General features: G+C 38.5%; 1 protein-coding gene across 1 annotated transcript; it reads right to left on the bottom strand.

The window, feature by feature from the left end:
* Positions 1-8,637: 8,637 nt before the first annotated feature.
* On the bottom strand, positions 8,638-19,358 carry LOC131723183 (tripartite motif-containing protein 16-like protein). Its single transcript, XM_059016695.1, has 8 exons — positions 19,272-19,358; positions 16,936-17,522; positions 15,821-15,916; positions 15,445-15,678; positions 15,134-15,293; positions 14,602-14,658; positions 11,493-11,558; positions 8,638-10,492 (listed from the first exon to the last, which is right to left on the bottom strand). Exons 2-8 carry the CDS (start codon positions 17,515-17,517, stop codon positions 9,963-9,965), a joined length of 1,725 nt encoding a protein of 574 aa, XP_058872678.1. The 5' UTR covers positions 17,518-17,522; positions 19,272-19,358; the 3' UTR covers positions 8,638-9,962.
* Between the last annotated feature and the right edge of the window lie 2,633 nt (positions 19,359-21,991).

The raw sequence follows: 21,991 nt of genomic DNA, 5'->3' as shown, positions 1-21,991 counted from the left end.
TCCATGCAAACCAAACAGCATCATGTGAAAGTGGAAAAGACCATCCACCATTGAAAAAGCAGTTTTTTCTCGGTATTTGGGTGTCAGAGTATTTGTCAATAACCCTTTGTCTTGTCTAACGTGGAAATGAACCGAGCCGTCCCAGCCGATCGCAGGTCATCTACTTGGGGCACGGGGTAGGCATCAAACTTGGAGACAAAAGTGACTGATGTCCTGAGTGACCGGATTTTTAGTAACTTGCAAAGTTGTAGAGTGCACTGAGACATAAAGGCAGTGATCTGGTCTGTTAGAATGTCTTCATGTATTCCCACTCAAGAAAAGAACTCGATCAACTCACTGGCCACTGACTGTGCGGTAACTGTCCTCCGTAGGACAAATTATGGTTCTCTTAAAAAAATGTTAAGCATTTTAGAATCAAATAACAAGAACATATTTATGATCTAAAAGAAAACTATTCCGTTCTGTGCAGATTTTGGCCTACTGCCACTGGACTTGAGGCAGAGAGACTGATGATTTCACAATAAAAAAACTTACCTGATATTGATGATGCAGTTGAATGACCCCAGGCAGGCAGCACAGATAGTGATGAGGTTCCCAGCACAGGAAGTCATTGAAAGTTCTGAAATATTTACCCCGTGTTGCTTAAAAATATTATGTTTGAAAATCAAGCAATGGAAATGTGAGAACTAAGAGGAACACTGTACCTGAAGATGAAGATGAAATGATTGAATTGCTTTTGCAAATTCAGGGATCTCTATATATTTAGGGGTTATTTAGCTGTTTGTCATTTCTACTAAATGGATAACATTTTGAGGTATCACTGCCCATTTGAGACAGCTTGCTCATTAAAATCAGAAGAGGAGACACACATCAATTCAGAGATATCATGACACTCAGTAAGAACAGGGTCTGAACAGTTGGGTGAGATGCACACACATTCCCCAGTCGGTCTGCATTTACTCATCTGCCCTAATAAGTGTTGGAAGAGAGTTTCTACAGAAATATAGCCAAGCAGACAGATCAAAGGTTCTCCACATTTCTGCATGCATAGTGAGTTTGTTTCCTTGTTAATATTTATGACTGTCTGTTTTATCAGTTTATTACAGGTTCAGTCAGTCATGCGTTGGTCAGAGTCCATTGCAGAGATACTGGAGACACTCTGTCACCATGGCATCCAGCACAGGGCCCCTCCCTGTGGTGGAATGGCATCCAGCAGATGTTCCTGTTCCTCTGCTAACATGGAGCCTCCCTCCCTGCTCTCAGTGTGTGTTTAAACAGGAGCAGAGATTAATGTGGGAGGAGAGGATATCAACTCATGTTACCATTTACAAAATATACATATTGAAATGAGTTTTAGACCTGTGTTTTATTAGTTTTGTATTTCCGTTTAAGGATAATAATCACTGTGATCTATTAGAATGTACAGTCATTATGAAAAATAAAACATTCACCAGTAAAATATTCTAGCAGGACTTTGAGAGTGAACAGAGCAAATTTTCATGGCATCAGAGCCTCAGCTCTGCTTCTCTTATGTCATGAAAATGGATCACTTAATTGAAGAGGCTTTGCACATGAAACCCAATGAAAAAGAGAATATCAAATGAAAAAGAAAATGGCTTTTGAAACACATCAGAAATGCCATTACATTTCTGATTGATAGTTAATCATTATCCAGTGTTATAGAGACATCACATGTATTATTCTATAGTAATAGAATATTATTGATATCATGATGAGACACATGTTTGCCACAGCAGATGAAAAACAGAATAAATGAAACGGCAGCGAGTCAGCAAGGAACTATTAATATTGCTGAGGCCTTGGTAAAATGATGTATACATCTATGCTCTAAAGAAAAGGTACCAATAGATTTGAAAACGAGATTTAGGCTCAGATGTAGGGCTGTCCTGTGCGTTTTTGGATTTCAATTTGACCCTATTTCGATTTTAGATTCTTGTCATTTCTTTACATTTTCTTAGAAAAAAAAATGTAAGCATAATTTATTTTAAGAAGAACGATGTTGAGAAAGAGCAGCACGCTATCTCATTGTAAATCTTGTGTTTGTCATTCATGATGCTATTTAGGACAGAGAATGTTCCATGCTGACACAACTTTGCCTCCCCCAGAGTTGTTCTGAAATGATGCCCCTGTTATCCAGTAATGAGTTGAGCTGTGTGTAAATCTGTTCCTTATCCAGTAATGAGTTGAGCTGTGTGTAAATCTGTTCCTTATCCAGTAATGAGTTGAGCTGTGTGTAAATCTGTTCCTTATGCAGTAATGAGTTGAAAGAACTAACAAGCCTTGGTGGGATCTTATTGTTTTAAACATGGCACTACATTTGAGTTCTGCATTTGGGTTCCACAGCAAAAGACCCAGTTATTGTGCATTTATCAATCTGCCCCAATACTGGAGGGGAACGTAGATTGATACAGACAGCAATACAGACAAGCAGACAGGGTGAAGTTTCTGTGCATGTATGGAAAGCACCCTTATGTATTGTGATTGCTGGTTAATGTTTATAGTGAAGATTCTGCACGTCTGTCCAAGTATGGAAAGCACCCTTATCTGTTGTATATTGTGTATTGCTTATTTTGAGAGGCTGTCCTGATAAAGTCAACTAAGCTGATTTGTTTGAACTGGAGTGCCCAAGGTACAGTGCCTGTTTGTACGAGGTGAGGGTGCAGCAGCTGAGGAAAGAGGACTTTGCACTCTTAACTTTCTGACCACTGGAATTGGACTTCGGATATCTTTCTATTTCCTTGTCGTTCCTTATCTTGCGAAGCAAACCAAGCAAAATAAACACTATTGTTCCAAACGTTTCCACCGTGTGCTTTCATTGAAGTGTTTCTCACTGATCTGTTCTGCAACCCGGATCCCTTTAAACGTGTCTGAACCGAGACATTCCAATCCTCTCATTACAGAACAACCTTCTCTTCTCATTAGTGTTTCCAGACTTGGCAGTACTTGGTTTGCTCGCCCCACTCACTTCACTGCTGTGTTACAGGTAATAGGACCCCAGACCCCAGTGCAAGACTCCAGAGGGGTCCTGGTACAGGAAGAAACAAAGTGAAGAGAGAGGAAACAAAGCACAGCTCTGTGGTACAAGAACAAGGGGAAATAGTACCAGCATGTACTGGACCTGCTGTGCCAAATGGAAAGTTTACATTGCACAATAAAATGATTCATATAATCTAAGTGATAAAACGAAGACTTTGGACACCTGTTGCAGCTGGAGAGTGTTTGTCAGCAACTCATCTGCAGCTTCAGAAAACAATGCTGTCAAATCACATGCTGGGGTTACACACTGTTTATACATAGAATCTTAACAATATACAGTGCCTTGAAAAAGTCTTCACACCCTTGAACATTTTTCACATTCTGCTGCCTAAAAAATACAATTCAAAATGCATTAAAGTAGGAGTTTGTTTCACTGATCTACACAACATCATTTACACTTTCAATGTGAAAGAACAATTATAGAAATATTCAAAAAGTAATTAAAAAAAAAAGTCTTGATTGCATAAGTCTTCACACCCCTTGAGTCAATACTTGGTGCAAGGCCCTTTTGCAGCAATAACAGCCATGAGTCGTTTTGGATAAGTGTCTACCAACATAGCGCAGTGGGATGGTGCAGTTTTTGCCCATTCTTCTTGGCAGAATAGCTCAAGCTCTTTCAAGTTGGCTGGGGATCGTCTGTGGACTGCAGTCTTCAAGTCTTGCCACAGATTTTCTATAGGATTCAGGTCTGGGCTTTGACTCGGCCACTCAAGGACATTCACTTTCTTCTTGCTGAGCCACTCCATTGTTGCTTTTGCTTTGTTCTTCGGATCATTGTCCTGCTGAAAGGTGAATCTTCTCCCCAGTCCCAGGTCTCTGGCAGACTGGAACAGGTTTTCTTCCAGGATCTGCCTGTACTTTGCACCATCCATCTTTCCCTCGATCTTCACAAGCCTCCCTGTCCCCGCTGCTGCAAAGCATCCCCAAAACATAATGCTGCCACCACCATGCTTTACTGTAGGGATGGTGTTAGCAGGGTGATGTGCCGTGTTTGGTTTACGCCACACATATCGCTTAGCATTGAGACCAAAAAGTTCCACTTTGGTCTCATCAGACCACAAAACCTTCTCCCACATGCGTGCAGTGTCCCCTAAGTGTTTCTTTGCAAAAGCTATGCGGCACATCATATGGCTTTTTTCAGCAGTGGCTTCCTTCTTGCAACCCTCCCATACAGGCCATGTTTGTGGAGTACTCTTGAAATTGTTGAACATTCAACATTTTCCCCAATCTCAGCCAGAGACCTCTGTAGTTCTTTTAAAGTAATCTTAGGCCTCACAGTGACCTCCCTCGGCAGTTTCCTTAAGCCACAGCTACTGACTTTGGAGGAACAGCTTGATCGAGGCAGCGTCTTGGTGGTGACAAACTGTTTCCACTTTAAATGACAGTGACCTGACAGTGCCCCAAGGGATATTCAAAGACATTGAAAGTTTCTTACAGCTTCTCCCAATCTGTACCTTTCAATAAATTTATCCCGGAGTTCTTTTGGCAGCTCCTTGTTCGGCATGTTTTGCCATTTGCTTCAGATTCACTTCATACAACAGAAACAGCTTGATTCTTCATCCAGTATTATTCAGATCAGTTGAACTACTGTGATTGGACACAGGTGGGCTCTATTTAACTTATTATGTGCCTTGTTAAGGCAATTTGTTGTAGCTGTGCTAATTTGGGTTTGCTATGACAAAGGGTGTGAAGACTTATGCAATCAAGACTTTTTGGTTTTTTATTTTTAATTACTTTTTGAATATTTCTATAATTGTTCTTTCACGATGAAAGTGTAGACGATGTTGTGTAGATCAGTGAAACAAACTCCTACTTTAATGTGTTTTCTAGACAGCAGAATGTGAAAAATGTTCAAGGGTGTGAAGACTTTTTCAAGGCACTGTATTTATGAAGAGATCTCTAGTGATTGGAACATTAATTCTGTTTTCCAGACTTGGTGGTACTTGGTTTCCTCTCCCTATTCAAGTGGGACTCTATTACCTGTGACACAGGAAGGAAGCCAGTTGGCAGAGGCAACAAAGTAATGTTCTGGGCAGGATAAAAACTCAGAGTGAAAATAAAGCAGACTGGAAAAGAAAAAGAAATAACCAGAGAGTGTACTGGTCCTGCTGTGTCACAATAACATGAACTCTGACATCAGTTACATTATTCATAATCTCTAAGAGAAAACCCTTTAGTGCGGTGATACAGTGTAGAGATGGGGAGTGTTTGTATATCTGTACCTTCAGCTAACAGTGCTGTCAAATCCCAAGCATTTACTGATGAGACTATGCAACAGGCAGTGCTGTGTGATACTCTGTGTTACGGATTCTGTCTCCTGTCTGTGAGATGAGATGAGGTTAAAAGCTCTATAACCACGATAGGACCACAGGACCACAGATCTGACACACTTTGATAAAGGACTGATAAGAGGTGCTTGGTTGGCAGTTGCTTTCATTTTCAAGCAGGCACAAATTACTACTGAGGCTTTTTCACACGGAACAGTCTCAAAAGTGATGTGCCTCTCTTTATATATGGCCCATTCTGATTTGACTGCAGATTTCCACCCCCAATACAACACAACCTGAAGGAATTAGAGGCTGGTAACACTATGTAACACAATTTTTGTTCCTGGGTAGTAAGTGTTATTTCCTAATTGCTTATGCCTCAAAAGTATAGAAAATGGCTATTATTCCCCACAAACTTTGCTTTTGTGACCAGGACAGTCATATTTTGAAATTTACCTATTTCCAATGAGAAAATGGGTGAATTTGTGTCTTTTCGTTCACATAAAGTCAGAAAAAAACAACATATGATTCCAAATTAACATGTATTTATACTAAAGTAATACAAAAATGACTACAAAAGATTTAGAAGTGAGTAGTTTTTCGAGATTTACGATTATACTGTAAATCACTTTCACGAATCAGCCCCCAAATGTAGTCTCCCATCATGTTCTCGTTATACTGTCCTTGGTAGCGGCGTTCAAAGTCCAGTATATCCTGGTGGACGCGCTCGCCTTGCTCCTCCGAGTACGCTCCCATGTTCTCCTTGAATTTATCAAGATGAGCATCAAGGATATGGACTTTGAGGGACATCCTACAGCCCATTGTGCCGTAGTTCTTCACCAGAGTCTCAACCAGCTCCACATAGTTTTCGGCCTTGTGATTGCCCAGGAAGCCCCGAACCACTGCGACAAAGCTGTTCCAAGCCGCTTTCTCCTTACTAGTGAGCTTCTTGGGGAATTCATTGCACTCCAGGATCTTCTTTATCTGTGGTCCGACGAAGACACCGGCTTTGACCTTTGCCTCAGACAGCTTAGGGAAGAAGTCTTGAAGGTACTTGAAGGCTGCCGACTCCTTATCTAGAGCTCTGACAAATTGTTTCATAAGGCCCAATTTGATGTGCAGTGGTGGCATCAGCACCTTCCGAGGGCCCACCAGTGGCTCCCACTTGACGTTGTTCCTCCCCACAGAGAACTCGGTCCGCTGTGGCCAGTCCCGCCTGTGGTAGTGCGCCTTGGTGTCCCTGCTGTGCCAAAGGCAAAGATAGCAGGGAAACTTGGTAAAACCGCTTTGGAGACCAATCAGGAATGCCACCATTTTGAAGTCTCCTATGACCTTGATGCCATCTCAGAAAAATGCAGATATGTATCCACTTAGGCAGCTGGAACTAAACTGAACTGGTGGGCTTAAGGCCCCTGTATTTATACTACTATTTATATTACTGGAAAGTTCTAGAAGTTACTCCAAGTTTACTCAGCACTGAATCTATCTCGAATATTCTGGAAAATAGGTAAATTTCAAAATATCACTGTCCTGGTCACAAAAGCAAAGTTTGTGGGGAATAATAGCCATTTTCTATACTTTTGAGGCATAAGCAATTAGGAAATAACACTTATACCCAGGAACCAAAAAAAAAAAAAAATTGTTACACGGTGTAATCATTGAGGAATGGTCCCGTATCCCTCCAGCACAATTTAAAAATCGCCACCTGCCACATCCAATCAGTGCCATGCTGGCTGCCCATGGAGGCCCTACACCATATTGACAATGCTATGGCAGGTGTTTCTATTTTTGTTGCACAAATAATGAAAAACTTTTTTTTCAGTCAGCAGATTAATTTAAAATTCAAAATAAATGACCCTGACAATGAAGTGTAAATCATGTGTGTTTAATGTGATTTGTCCTGATTTGTTTACAGCTAATATACAGTTTTATATTTTCATTCATTGCAGATTTCTTATATCATCTATTCAGTATTTATAACACTGTTACTATCATGTTTTTAATTATAATTAAAATGACTGCTTATGTTTTTTTCATTAATTTTGGGAGGAGGTTTTCCATCAGCCACCTTTGCCTCAAGACATACAGCTCAGTAATGTTCCTGGCTCCAGATCTGAATTGCTTCTTTTATATTAAACAGATCCGTTTCGTATGTACAGAACGGTATCTAATGATTCTGTTGTTCATTTATTAAGTTGATCAGATGAAGTGGATAGGATGTGCTTGATTCGTGTCTGCCTTTCTCCTGCTTTAACAACTTTGCTTAGAAAATATTTTATGCAAAGTATGTTAAAGTGACGAGGTCTTGAACTCTAAATGTTGTATTAATGTTGTATTTTAAACATACGCTGGCAGTGTGTAACAGTTACGTTTATTAGAATCAATTACGATGGGCTGCAGTTTTCTTTTTTCTGCTGGCTCTGTTTAACAGCTTTGAATTGGGGTAAAACATTAAGAAGATATGAAAAGTGTTGTCAGTCAGAATAGAATACTACGATTCTCCTGCTGCTGGTGGCTGAAGGGGGACCCCAAGACCTCTGCTTTTTTTCTGCCTCCCCATTTTTTTTGACCAGCAGCCACCACTGTTAATGAGAAGTGATGGATTGAGAGTATACAGTGTGGGGCGGGGAGTGTTGAGGAGGGGGTGCTGTTAATGAGAAGTGATGGATTGAGAGTATACAGTGTGGGGTGGGGAGTGTTGAGGAGGGGGTGCTGTTAATGAGAAGTGAGGGATTGAGAGTATACAGTGCGGGGTGGGGAGTGTGGTGATGTGAAAAACCTGCTTTTATTTGATCCCACAATATTGTACTGTCTCCTTTCATTCAGTTTGTAACTTTGTTATCTTTTTAGTGTTTGTCTATCCAGAGCGGACATTTCAGTTCTTCTATACTTCACACCCTCAGCTTCTGGGAGGATTCAGGACTGTACCTGTAGTGTTCTTTGAGCAGCTTCACAATAGTATTACCCAGCTATCATTGGCTCCTTCAACTGGCAGGCAAACCTTTGAAAGATACAATAGGGTGAATCGCTCTGTTTTTTTCTTCTTCCATCAGACCCAGCAGTCACTGGATAAAGACCTGTATGAAATAGGCTGGTCTGCTGGTATAGTTTAGTTACAAAGACCTGTATGAAATAGGCTGGTCTGCTGGTATTGTTTAGTTACAAAGACCTGTATGAAATAGGCTGGTCTGCTGGTATAGTTTAGTTACAAAGACCTGTATGAAATAGGCTGGTCTGCTGGTATTGTTCAGTTAAAGCAACACTGTGTGGTCATTGTTATAGTAGAATATTTTTTATGTGTGTTTAACATTTTCTCCAAAGCTTTTTTGTGTACTTCACGTTTCCAGAGAGCAGCTGCTGTTCACAGTCCACTTAGTTTATATTATTTCAGAAGTAGATGCAGAACAAAACATTCATTGATCATTAAAACTTTACAAAACATTTCAAGAAAAAGTATATGAAAAAAGGTTTGCATTAATTGAAGTACAGAAACATAAAAAAAACCAAATGGTTGTTAAAATGGTCCTTCTTTACATTCATGTTTTGGTTTTAATTTAAAACCTGATTATAAAGTTTTGACCTTAAATGGTGCTTTGATTAATAATAAACAATAAAATTAATAAACAGTAAACTGCTCCCCCTCTCTAAACAACCTGATTTAAACCATAAAGAGTCTTTAACAGAACAGTGCTTGGAACAGTCCTGAAGGTTGTGTGAATAGGGTCCTACATTTCCAATGGAACCACACCAAGTGAAAAGAATTGCTTTCAATCAGGCTCTGCGCAGCTGCAGAGTTTGTCCTGAAGAGGGCGACAAAGGCCAGGCTTAAAACACGTTTCTGCTTTTCCACTGTGGGCAGATTGCACATGTAATGCAAATTGAATGTAATTTACTTTATCCATGGAAATGTCTTCTTTCTTGTGATGATATTTCACTCACATTACAGTTAAAATAAGTAAACAATTATAATATTGAAACTTTGAACTGCCTGATGAATAGACCCAATGCATCTAATTAAATGCTAGTTAGAGTAAACATGCAACCATTTCCAATGAGAATTTACAAACTATACTTAAACTAATATTTAAACTAATTTACAATTAGAACATGAGGAAAAGGCATCTTGTACCTATTGCTTTTCTGTATAAAGGTATGTATGAAGCCTCACGGTTTATAGATTTGCAAGATGTACCTAAATCCCAAATAGTTCAGCTATATACTATAAATATCCATTTGAGACACAAAATCCCATTCGAAACAAGATCATGGTTTTCTGAGAATCTTGCCTGTCATGTTTTTCAAACCTGCACATGAGAGTCCTGTGCAGCCAATGGAAGTGCAATATAGGAACACATTGTGGAATTATTTAGTTAGCTACAATCACCTTAAGAGATACTCATACTCACGACATATTGAACGTTTTATGCTGAAACAGCTGTCCAGGTGTGAGTGTTTACAATTACAAATGTTATGCCCCAAGCATAAAAACAAATAATTAACCTCGTTTCACTCTGCAGGTGGCGCCATTTTACCCCCTTTCATCCAAAATTGTGTCAGATTAAAGATTCCCTTCACCCAAGGAGTGGAGAGGACAGACAGGGAGTTCAATACAAAGGGTTTCTTACAACACAAAACAGTCTAGTTCAGCTGGCAGATTGTTACAGAGGAATCATAACCAATCCAAAACCCAGGATAGAGCGGCTCAGTGAATGTGGTTTGGAATCTGTGCAGGAGGGTCATTGTGTCAGAGACGCCATAAAATGACAGAGTGCCGGCATTAAAATCCAGATACACTCCTATTCTGGGGGAGCAGGGGGCAGTTATTGCAGTTTTATTGTTATTGTGCCGGGCAGAATAACTGGAATCAGAGCAGTACACACTCCAGGACTTGTCATTGCATCCAAGGAGACAGCAACGATCCCCTCCTTTCCTGCTGATTCCTTTATATGTGACTCCTATATAAGCCCCTCCCCCCCTCCACTCAATCTCCCAGTAACAGCGAGTCCCAGACAAACGCTCTCTGCAAAGCACTTGGGGCCAGCTATCAAATCTCTCTGGGTGATGACGATATCGCTGGGTCTCACTCCTCCGTGTCACCTTTCTGTTTCCTTCAGACAGACAGAGCTCTCTATATGCTGTGTTGGGGTGCAGTGTGAGCTGATAGGAATCTGATTGAAGAGAAGAGGACGGGTAGGAGAGAGTTAGAAAAGTCAAATCACTAAGAAAATCTCCACTAGGTCTCAATGGTACAGAACCAACAAAAAGACAGACAAATACATATTACAGCAGGTTCTTTTTATAATGGCTGTTTCTGACATGAGGCTACAGCTTGAAAACAGAACAGGCATTGAGGTACAAAAGGTACAGAAGGGAGTAATAGGATTATTTGTATTATTTTGGGGGATCCCTCCTCCATGCTCTCTCCTCTCTAGTCCTCCCTCCTCCATGATCTCTCTACCCTCCTCCCTTATCCCTGCTGCCTCCTCCCTCCTCTATGCTCCCTGCTACTTTATTGTGATGTTTAAGGTTGATAATCAATGGATTTGATCTATAATTCTTACTTGAGATTTGTTCCTGACTTTGGATAAGTTCTATTTTTATTTTCACTTGGAACTAATCAAATACAACTCTGCATACAATTACAGTTCACTTAATGTTCCTACAGGGTATGTGTTGCCATTTTACCAACTCAGAGCCCTTGCTTACTAAATATCTTCAATAGAATATTGTCCACTCTTCAAATATCTGTCTAATATTTTAATGAGCAATCCATCCCACAAGTGCAGTGGTACTGCAATATACATTTACTACCAGCACAGGATGACTGGAAGGGATAGCTGTTCATTTTACCCCACAACTGCTTTTACATGCATTGTACATGGATTAAAAGATGGGATGATTATCTATTCAGGGATACCAAGATATTTAGGGAGAGAAATGGTCTGAGTGGGAAAAACAGGCAACAAATGCCCCTCCCCCAGTCATTCTGCATGTATTCATCTGAACCAATACTAGTTGGAGAGGAGTGTAGATTAATGGGTTCACAATTACTAATAAATAATAATAATTGCTGCCCTCAAGCTCCACCCCTCCCTGTTCTGTAGTGTTAGCTCTTCTCACAATGGAGTGACATCTTTCGATCAAATGTTTCAGTGAAAACAGACTTACATTTTAAAAACTCAGCTCTGTTCCTTGGCTCTGTAGCCTGCAGACTGTAAACCGCAACTTCATTCACTGGGCAGAAAAGAGAGAGAGAGAAATAGAATTGAAACATGTGGATTAATACACAACACACAGAAGACTCCAAACAGCAATCTGCCACGCTCTTAATCTTTAAACACAAAGTGCATCTGTTCAGTTTATCAGTGTTTACTCCAAGAGATGGCCCCCCGTCAAATTTTTAGGGGGACATTTTCTTCAGTGAGGGGGTTAATATGTTTGTCAGAACCAACCACTATTTCTTATTTTTGTTTGTTTTAAATATGCCAACAGAGTTTACTGACCTTTTGTTTCTCAAGAACAAAAAATAAAACTGTAAAGTGTAGCTACAACCAAGGTGTCTCTACAATACTCACTGTCACTGTTGGGGAAAATATTGGGAAATGTGTCACAGTGACGCTGGTGTATCACTGAGTAGAGGACATTCATTGTACCAAGAACAGGGGTTTTCAATCTTTTTAAGCTGCATACCCATTTCCAAAAAATGTAGTCCACTGCATATCCCCATCTGAGATAGTCATAATAAAATGAAAACAGAAAAAAGGTCTGTACAATAACATCATGATGCAACAAAACGCACAAGCCTTGGAGTGTGCGACGGATACAATTATAAAAGTTACTGTATTTACAGAAAAAAAATTACTTTTGGATAAAAATAGTCCCTCAAACAGGTTTCTAGTTGTTGGAAACATCATTTTATTCTAATTAATCAAAGCCTCTGTGCTAGCCTCAATCACTCAGAATGACAAGACTACTCCTTGATAGTAAATGGCAATCATGTATTTTTATTGCTAATACAATTACAGAAAAGCAGGCAAAGAAATGTTCACTATCCACGCATCTCTATAGCTGACCTTATTACGAAAACATGTTATTGGCATTTTTTAATTCTTGGTGACTAAAACATACAGTACTGATGCAAATTAAAAACGCTTACCTAGTATCAGTGTGATGGATGTCCCTGCTAGTTACCACACAAATCACGGACGATGGCAGGGAAATTTAAGAGAGCTTCAGTCACAAGACATTTTTGGCATTTTTAATCTGACAGTATTGATCGCCCTTTGCTAGTAATGTTCTAGTATTGAGCGAACAATCCGTATTTTATCACTTGATTGAAAGCTAAAAACTCTTACTCTCACACCAGAAGTAATGGCTTGTAAAATGAGACCGCATGGCATTACTTCGGTTTCTGATTGGCCATTTTGAAATGAACCAATAGTACTTAAGTTACAATAAACTTTAAATCGGGACCTTGAAAAAAAAAAAAATATCGATTTGAAGGCACGAACGCACACAGGAAATAAAACGAGTTAAAGACGAGGCTTTTAGTTTTTTAAAATGTATTTTTTTTTTACCGACCAACTGTTTATATGACATTTAAAAAAAAAAAAAACGGCTTATTTCAAACGTACCTATTTAATATGTAAATTAGCCATGTCTGCACTGAACGCTCTGCCACAGAACATCAGTCTGGTCTTAGCGATTAAATGTTGATTAAAAGACAAAAGTTTGCAGTAGATTGGCAAGTGGTACTAAACAAAAGGCGCTGTCCGCCAATTCAGAATTTTCAAAGTTTGAAAACCGCTAGAAGAAACCACATTACCAACAGATCCAGTGTAATAGTAGTAGTATTTAAATGCCATTATCCTGACTGCTAATTTCTTACCTTCCAGCTGCCCCTTGATTTTGACAATTTCCATATCAGAAATGGCATTTTTGTTCTTTGACATCCTTCATTCTTAGCCCCCCAAGTAAATATGTTGGACAGTTTTCAAAACAATTTTTGCTTTATTTTCACAACACACGTTGATGTTGTTGATATGATAAACATGTGTATCTGCTTCAGGTACTGTGTATTTTTTTTTCAAGGTTAAACGATGGCCCGTGCTACATAGAACACTAAAAATAAAATTTCAAATATACAATTTTGTTGGTTTTACTATATTTTAACATATTTTAATACTGCACATAATGATGTGGTTTAGAAAATGCTACTTACCAAAATCGTGACTGCATTACATAATAATTTCCTTTATACTGATTCCAGTGGTGTTTTCTCAATGCAAGATGTATTGTAGGCATATATACAGTGCTGTATAAAATCACATACACTTTTTTTTTTTTTTTTTTAAATCATGCCGTTATAGGCCTACTGGTGAAATGACCAAGAGCCAGTTGGTGCTTAACACATACTGAATTATTTTGGCCCTGAATTTTAGCATGTTTTGTAATAGAAAAGACATTTCACATACTTTTATAATGTTACTGTTTGCTATATATATATTTTTTTTTTTAAATCAATGATGCGGTTTTCGTTTCACAAATCTACTGCACTTTGTCTATAAACTGTACTGCAGTACGCAGAAGTACACATTTCTCCCATTCACTTGCTAGGTCACTCCATATCTCCAAACATCAGACACAGTTTGTCTAGCAAATAGATAAGTTTACAGCGGATGGATTTCACAGTATTTTTAAGCACAAATATAATAGCCTACATTTAAACAGTCACCTCCGAAGTGGATTACTTATTCTTCCAGAAGTAATGGTCGGGTGTAACACAAGGTTATATTGTGCAGTGCCATGTTCTTAACAAGCCTGATGTTGTCATTTAGGCTTTACTGTGAAACTGATTGTAACCAGGGAGGGTGTGAGCGCATTCTACTGGACTGGACGATAATGGCACGGGAGTTTAATTATGAAAACGCAAGTGTAAACAAACAAGTAAAAAAGATCAGCCTGTCGTCAGACATGTCCACGTTAACACAACATGCATTAATTTACTGTGTATCGGTATTGCGTCTGGTCTGGGAAGGGGGACACATGGGCGTGGTAAAAGAAATTCAGCAGGACATTTTTTTTATTTCGGGGGGGGCATTGGCGCAAACACTGTATCAGCGTAGTGACTGACCAGCTAACTGCACCCTCATCAGGAATCTTTCACACAAGAACAAATCTAATACATCTCCAGCCACTCTTTCACTGAGGCGCTTGGTCCTTCCAAAAAGGGAGAATGTCTCTGGAGATAAAATGTTTTACTGGAAGAAAGCCTTACCTTTGAAACGTCTGTCATGGCTCCTAGACCCCAGGGTATAAACTGCTGTTTCATTCACTAAATAAAATACAGAAAACTGTTTTAAACCAAAGATTTTACTGAAGAGGATTTGCAATACAAACATGACCATGACCTCCAATTCATATAAATCTTTGATAAGAAAGTGCAGGACTATAAGTTAGCATCCTATATGGAATGAATGTGTTGTTTAATGTGTGAATCCTGTGTTTGAATGCTCTTGTGTTGTTTTCTCATGTAATATCTTTAGAAACTCTCTTCCTTCCTGCTATCATCACTCTGGATGTAACTGTAAATGAGTTGGGACGTTTCAACCTGGGGAAATCATTTGAAATAAAACATCTCCTTCTACCATCCTCCCTTCTCATTCTTCCCTGCTGCCTCCCTCCTCCCTGCTGCAATATTCATATAGTCAACAATCTGCAAGAGGTCTTTATTATTGTCTTGCAAGTCCTGTCCCTCCTCAAGCCATGGTCTATTTGAGAAATATCTACCAAAGGAATCTCACACCAACCTGTTGTGGTTATTTTTACTAATTCCCCCTTCCAGAAATCCTCAATATGGTCTTTAAGTTCAGATACAGCTTTCCTCACAGCCACAAAAGAGATGTCTGTATTGACAGTAACGCTGGGTAAGTCTCCAGCTTCAGGAGGGACACAGAGAGACTGGAAATTCTACAACAGGAAAGTGGAGAAAAGGAGTTTTCAGTGAAACAAAATGGGGTCCAAAACATTCCTGAGGAAAAGCAAGGATTCATTCAATTGGAGAGGTCTGTCTGAAACCGTCCCAGTTATGTACTTGAGATTTTCTAACAAGCAGTGATACCTGTAGAAAATGGATGTGATCCTCTGTCTCTGAAAGCTGTTTCAGCTCAGTGTTTCTCCTCCTTAGCTCAGCAATCTCCTGCTCCAGTTTCTTCATGCGTCCTTCAGCCTGATTCACTGCAGCCTTCTCGTTAGCTCCAATCAGCTCAATAACCTCAGTGTGGATCTTCTCAATGGATCGGATCAGCTCAGTAAAGATCTTCTCACTTTCCTTTATTTCTATGCATGCAGATCTCTGAGTGAAAGAACACAGTAGAGGAGACATGGTTAGAATTTATATCAAAAACATATCAGGCATAGACAGTAAATGTCTGTAGATGTGTTCCAGTCAATATTATTATTATTAATAATAATAACCCCCTCTTGTCAATACCCACTTTCAGTGACTCCACAGTCTGTTTCAGCTCATCCACGTCTTTCAGTCTCTCCTGGATTCTCTGTTGTATTTCTGTCTGTGTCTCTCCCAGCTGCTTCTGTGTAGAAACACAGTGACACAGTGACATTTCTGATGGGGCATTGAGTGATATCCTGTCACACCCAACACAGGATATTTCAGAGCAGGCTGTGTTATTCACACCTGTCTCAGTAAAGGTGTTATGTCCTATAAGGTTTGAATAATACAAATACTAAAATAATGGACATTGAGAACTTTGTGACCTTATCAATCTCAATTGCAAAATATCACCTCTGTTTATCCTGCAAAATGTTAGAAGTATACCGAAAAACAAAAACAAAAAAACTTACAAGTATTATGTACAATTTTAATTATTACAACATTAAACACTCCAGCTCTCTGAACAAAAGACACACACTCATTTACACTAATGAAAGTAAACCAGGAGGGAGGGTTTTTTTGTTATTAAGCTCTGGATTACAGAACGTTCATTGTCGTCAAGGAAGATGGGACTTTAACGCTTTTTAAATGTAGATTAAAACTCATTTTATAAATTACCTGAGCTTTTAATATTTGTTCACATTTGTTATTTGACTTTCTAATTCCAATAGATTTTTTTTTTTTTTAAATGTTACTGTTTTTAATTGTTCTATTTTTATAAATTGGATTGTTATTTTAGTTTTTCAAATTTTACAATTAAACTGGATATTTTATTTATTCCAATTGTATAACATTTTTGTATTTTACTTTAATTGTAAAATACAAAAATTTTACAATTAAAGTAAAATACAATACCTTGCTCTTATTGTATTACTTGTATTGTAACGCTTGAAATGTTTTTGCTTACGATTGTAAGTCGCCCTGGATAAGGGCGTCTGCTAAGAGATAAATAATAATAAAATTGTTCTATTTTTACAATTAGCTTTTTATCTTACTGTTTTTCAAATTTCATAATTAATACCTAATGTGTATTTATTTCCTTTTTATAACATTTTGTAGTAGACAGTTTTTCATTGAAAGGTTTAATTGTTTTTTGTGTGTGTGAAGTGCTTTGGACATGGACATTTTAAATATCACAGAAATGGTTCAAACCCTTACCTGTTTCACACTCCTTTCTGCCTCAGCTGAGACTGTATCATGGCTCTTGTGATCCTTGTCTGTACACAACACACAAACACATGTCTGATCGGTTCTGCAGAAGATGTCCAAAACCTTCTGGTGTTCAGCACAAAGCTTCTGCTCCAGATTTCCAATTGCATTGATCAGCTTGTGCCTCTTTAATGGAGTAACCTCACTGTGAGACTTGACGTGTGTTTCACAGTAAGAGGCCAGGCACGTCAAACAGGATTTCACAGCTTTGAACTTTCTCCCAGTGCAGAAATCACACGGCACATCTCCAGGTCCAGCATAACTTTGAGCAGGAGGAGGATTGAGTCTTCTCCTCTTGAATTCTCCAGCAATTTCAGCCAGCATGATGTTTCTGCCCAGAACAGGCCTTGGGGTAAAGGTCTCTCTGCACTGGGGGCAGCTGTAGACACCTGTATGATCAGTCTGATCCCAGCAGTTCTTAATACACCCCATACAGTAACTGTGTCCACATGGAATACTGACTGGGTCCTTCAATAGCTCCAGACACAGTGAACAACTAAACTGATCCTCTGACCACAAGTTTGAAGCCATTCTTGCTGCAACGAGACAGAGAGAGTGATGATTTCACAACAAACGACACTTAACTGTGTGTCTGAATTCCAGGAGATATATAAAGCTCTAAGAGGGGAGGTTTGGGACTGAGGCCAGGTTTAGATAAGCAGAAGGTGCTGAAAGTGTGAGAGGGACAGAGGAGGAGAGAGGTGGGAATGGGACTGGAGTTTGAGAATGGCATTGTTAGAATACAAACACAATGCTGTTATAATCGAGTTCTGCACAGGTTTATAAGAAGGATGGAACTCCAGTCATGGAAGAGTTGTGTCAATACTGGAGCAAGTTAGAAGAGATCTGTTCTTTCTACTGGAGAGAAATGGAGACACACAAAAAGAGGGAAAAAAAGTTTATCATAAATGATTGTATTAGGGCATTCCAAACAATGCATTTATCAACATTGTTAATAGTAATTATGCCAACATTTTTTACTAACATTCATCTGAAATTATTTTTTTTAATAAGTTAATTAAAAGTGCTTCCAAAACATAAACGTGGAGGTACGGTACACTGAACTCACACACTCAAATAGAACACTGACAATTTATTGCTCGTTAAGCTTCAAATGGTAATTTTAACAGCAATAAAGTGAGGAAAATATAGAAATGATGAATTTATTTATGAAATACAGGTTGAAGCCTCACTGCATATTACCTCTCTGTTCAGAGTGGTGAGCGTCGGATGTAGTAGCCACTAGAGGGAGCAAGAGGGTGCAAATAAAAAACTAAACACTCACTGAAAAACACACCATTCTACCAAGTTTCTCATCCTTGACCTTTATTATATTAAAGCAAAATATACAGAAAACAAATCTAAAGTTATTTAAAAAACAAAACACAGTAAAATACAGCTGCAACTACACTCCATGCCACAGCATATGCAACTTACACCTAACTCCTAAAATGAACCCCTACTTCTACAACTAAACATCACCCCTAACCTCTACCCCTAAATATCACTATTAAACTATGTTACTATTATTTTAACACTAGCTCTGCTAATATTATTTCAACATCGTTTCTTTTGCACCCCCTAGCGGCGTCTAGTAGCTACTACACCCGACTCTCTCCGCCCAGAACCTATATTTCATTATGACAAACCATAATTTCTGTATTTTCTATAATGCATTTGTATTAAATTGCGGCATTAAAGCTTAACGAGCAAACATTAGGCAGCATTTTCTATTTTTGAGTGTGCGAGTTAAATTCATTCACTTGAATTTGCAGAGCCTGCGCGTCAAAAACGAAACGTGTGTTACAATAAAAACAGCAATAATTGGGATTAAATACAACAGATCTTGAATGGAACGCAGACTCGGGGCTTCCCTTCATACAATACACTCTGTTACTCAAACACACGTGTTTGCATTTAGTGAGCTGCTGTGTGTTTATGAAATAACTCCAGCTTAAACCGCACTCTTAGAAGAATGAAAGTGTGTGGAAATAGTGATCCTTTCCAACGGTATTATCTTACATCTTTACTGTTAACTAATGCACTCTCTAATCAATATTGTGCAAAAGGAGCAAACCGTATATCATTTCAATTTAACTAGGCTAGCGATTAAAGATTTACTTCGCCACGTGCGTCCCTGTACTACTAGCCTATACGACTCAAATAATAAGAACACATTATTTACACGCTGAAATATTATCCGTACTGGTTTCTCTAGTTCACAGTTTCATTAATAACACATTTATATCGAGTATAATAGAAATACACAAAGTCGCATTTCATACCTAACCAAGTAAACACCGCGCTGGTTCTGCTTCCTCCTCTCTCGAATGCTAGGTGCGTAATTGCAGAAGACACGCCTATTTCATTACGTCACAACGCCCCCTTTACTGTGAGATAAATCCGGTGTCAGACTGGAAAATAGTTCAAACAGATGCTTATTTCTAGGGGTGAGCAACTACATGAAAATTGTATATCGTTATCATGCACGTATTTCAGTATGGATAATACTGAAGTCTTGCAAAACACAGAAAAATATAATAACGCAATTACAATATCAACCATATAGGATACAGACGCTAACAGTTATTTACACATGAAAAACAATAACTTACTTTAACTTAGTGGTGCTTTGCTTCACAATATCCATGGAGAAAATCAAGGTCTTGTTATATTGTTTTACTATTCCATCATCAGCCACCTCAACACCGAAATATTAAATTATATACGTCACTGCGCACAGACTTGCTAGCCAACCAGAAGTAATTTAATTTTGCAGCTCTGCGTATGCTCACGACACTTCTAAAAGTATTAAGAATGGTGTCACCATGGATTCTGCATCATTTTGAGATGTGTTTTGATGTTTTAAATGTACATGTCATATATAATACCGAAAGTTCACATTTAAAAAATAAATTAATAATAGCAGAATATATAACTGGTGACCTTCAACCATGTTTGACAATGGCTTGGTTTCCATGCAGTTTAAAGACTCCACATTCTCTCTCCATTGTCATGAGAATATGACATAGAGCGCACATGCTGGATTCTGCATTAGTTTGAGATTTGTTTTGGTGTTTTAAAAGTACATGGCATTTATAATATCGAAAGATCATATTTTAAAAATACATTAACAGCGGAAGTAATCACGGACAAAATGCAATGACCCGCTGACACTCATGCGCATATCTTAAAATAATGCTATAGCGCTTAATGCAGCATTCACATTGCGTTTGGTACCTAAACGCCAAACAAAGGAATAAGGTGGTTAAGTAATATTTTAGTGTGTGTGTGCGCCCGCGTGTTTGCGGCAGAATTACGCGAGAAAACACAGATTTTCTTTGCTGTCTGCGAACCTTTCGTTTCGTTTTACACTTAGGGCAGGGCAAAAGACATGCAATGCTTTTTTGTTAGTTTGATACTTAAGTTAGTACACTTATCATATATAATCATCAACACATGCAATGTAGCTTTACATGTACTTAATCAAGGTTGAACGAGGCGCGCTGTGGATCTCATTCATGTTGAAACGTAGCTGCAGTTCACTTCAGTATCCAGTGCATTGTTAGCACTGAACAAGCTCTTTAAAGATGCCCACAACGATAAACATCACCCCTAAAGATCGGGTGAGGGAGTTTGGCAATAGCCATTCAGATGACGAAGACTAACTCGGAGATGAACTAATATGAATACTGTTTTATTATTATTATTATTATTTATTGTAACTAGACAGACGTATTTGTAATGTTTAAAGTAAAATGGTGCGTTAGTTTATATTATTGATTGATGACTCTGGTGAGCGTGTTACTTCCTTATAATTTGAAAGTATACCAATAAATATGTTAACTGTTATTATTCAATAGCGCTGTTTGTGTGTCTTATAACGTGACACGGGGGCGGGGACACGACTCAATTTTAGCCTCTTATTTTAATTGCGGAATAAAGAGGATTTGTATTTATTTTTATTGGAGAATTTTGTTTTTTTATTGCGAAAAACTAGGATCCCTGGTCTTAGCCTTATCACTAAAAAGCAGCATAGCACCATCTAGTGGATATTTTACATATGACCGTGTCAGAGGAGGAGTTGGATAAACGGCTGCCTTAATGTATGGAGGATAATTTGTGCCAAAATTTAAAAAAAAAAAAAAAAAAATCGAAATAAATAAATACATACAAATATAAATAAATGAATACAAAACGAAATAAATACATAAATAAGTAGAAACTGAAATATATTTAATAATTTATCTATCTATTTCGTTATTTATTTACGTATTTATTTCGTTTATTTATTTATTTTTTTATTTATTTATTTCGCTTTTTATTTATTTATTTATTTTGTCTTTTCATTTTGGCACAATCTTTTCTAGCTACCGTCAATCATGCCCTATGGGCGGGACAATAAGTGACTCGGTGATCTCCTAACTCTGCCTGGTAGTAGTGCGGAGAGGTGTGCAGTCAGGGCTGCAGCGTCGTTGCTGTACAGTTTCAATGCTGTGAATATTCCATACGTTACAAATGTGTGCAACATGACTTATAGGAGTCTTATCCTAGAAAAGATTATGGAGCTTTTAATTCAAGTTGAATGTGGGTCGGTAAATGACGACTTTATTTTGAGTCGAGTAGATTGGCTGTTGGAAAGAATAGGGCAGATATTGGCATGTACTGATGAAAATATTGATGAAGGTGCCAGAACTAACTTGCAGATAATTCATCATCAAATTCTACGCAGTACCAGTGACGACAGTACAGCAGAAGAGTTCGCAGCGGTAGCCAAACTGGGACGGGAAAATCTGGACGTCCCAAGATATTTTTACCCAGGGAGCCCTCTCCGCACTACTGATGTGCAGTTCGCGAACGAATCATTCTTTTTGAACGACTCATTAAGATGAACGATGGGAATCGGATCAGAGTCCCCATTGAATCGGTTCTTTTGATTCACTCTATGAACAAGCTGCGTGGCGCACAGGAGTCAAGTTACCAGCCTATCAAAACTCATGAAGTG

Source organism: Acipenser ruthenus, chromosome 53 (genome assembly GCF_902713425.1).
Source record: "Acipenser ruthenus chromosome 53, fAciRut3.2 maternal haplotype, whole genome shotgun sequence".
In the NCBI taxonomy this organism is placed as follows: Eukaryota; Metazoa; Chordata; class Actinopteri; order Acipenseriformes; family Acipenseridae; genus Acipenser; species Acipenser ruthenus.
Note: the sequence above shows the minus strand (reverse complement) of the source record. Positions and strands in the feature narration are given on the sequence as shown.

Coding starts and splice junctions, on each gene's coding strand:
- LOC131723183 (XM_059016695.1), bottom strand. CDS start 17,517: ATGGCTTCAAACTTGTGGTCAGAGGATCAGTTTAGTTGTTCACTGTGT. Junction 15,917..16,935: donor CAGAAAGGAGTGTGAAACAG/GTAAGGGTTTGA, acceptor GTTTCTACACAG/AAGCAGCTGGGAGAGACACA. Junction 15,679..15,820: donor AGACTGTGGAGTCACTGAAA/GTGGGTATTGAC, acceptor TCTTTCACTCAG/AGATCTGCATGCATAGAAAT.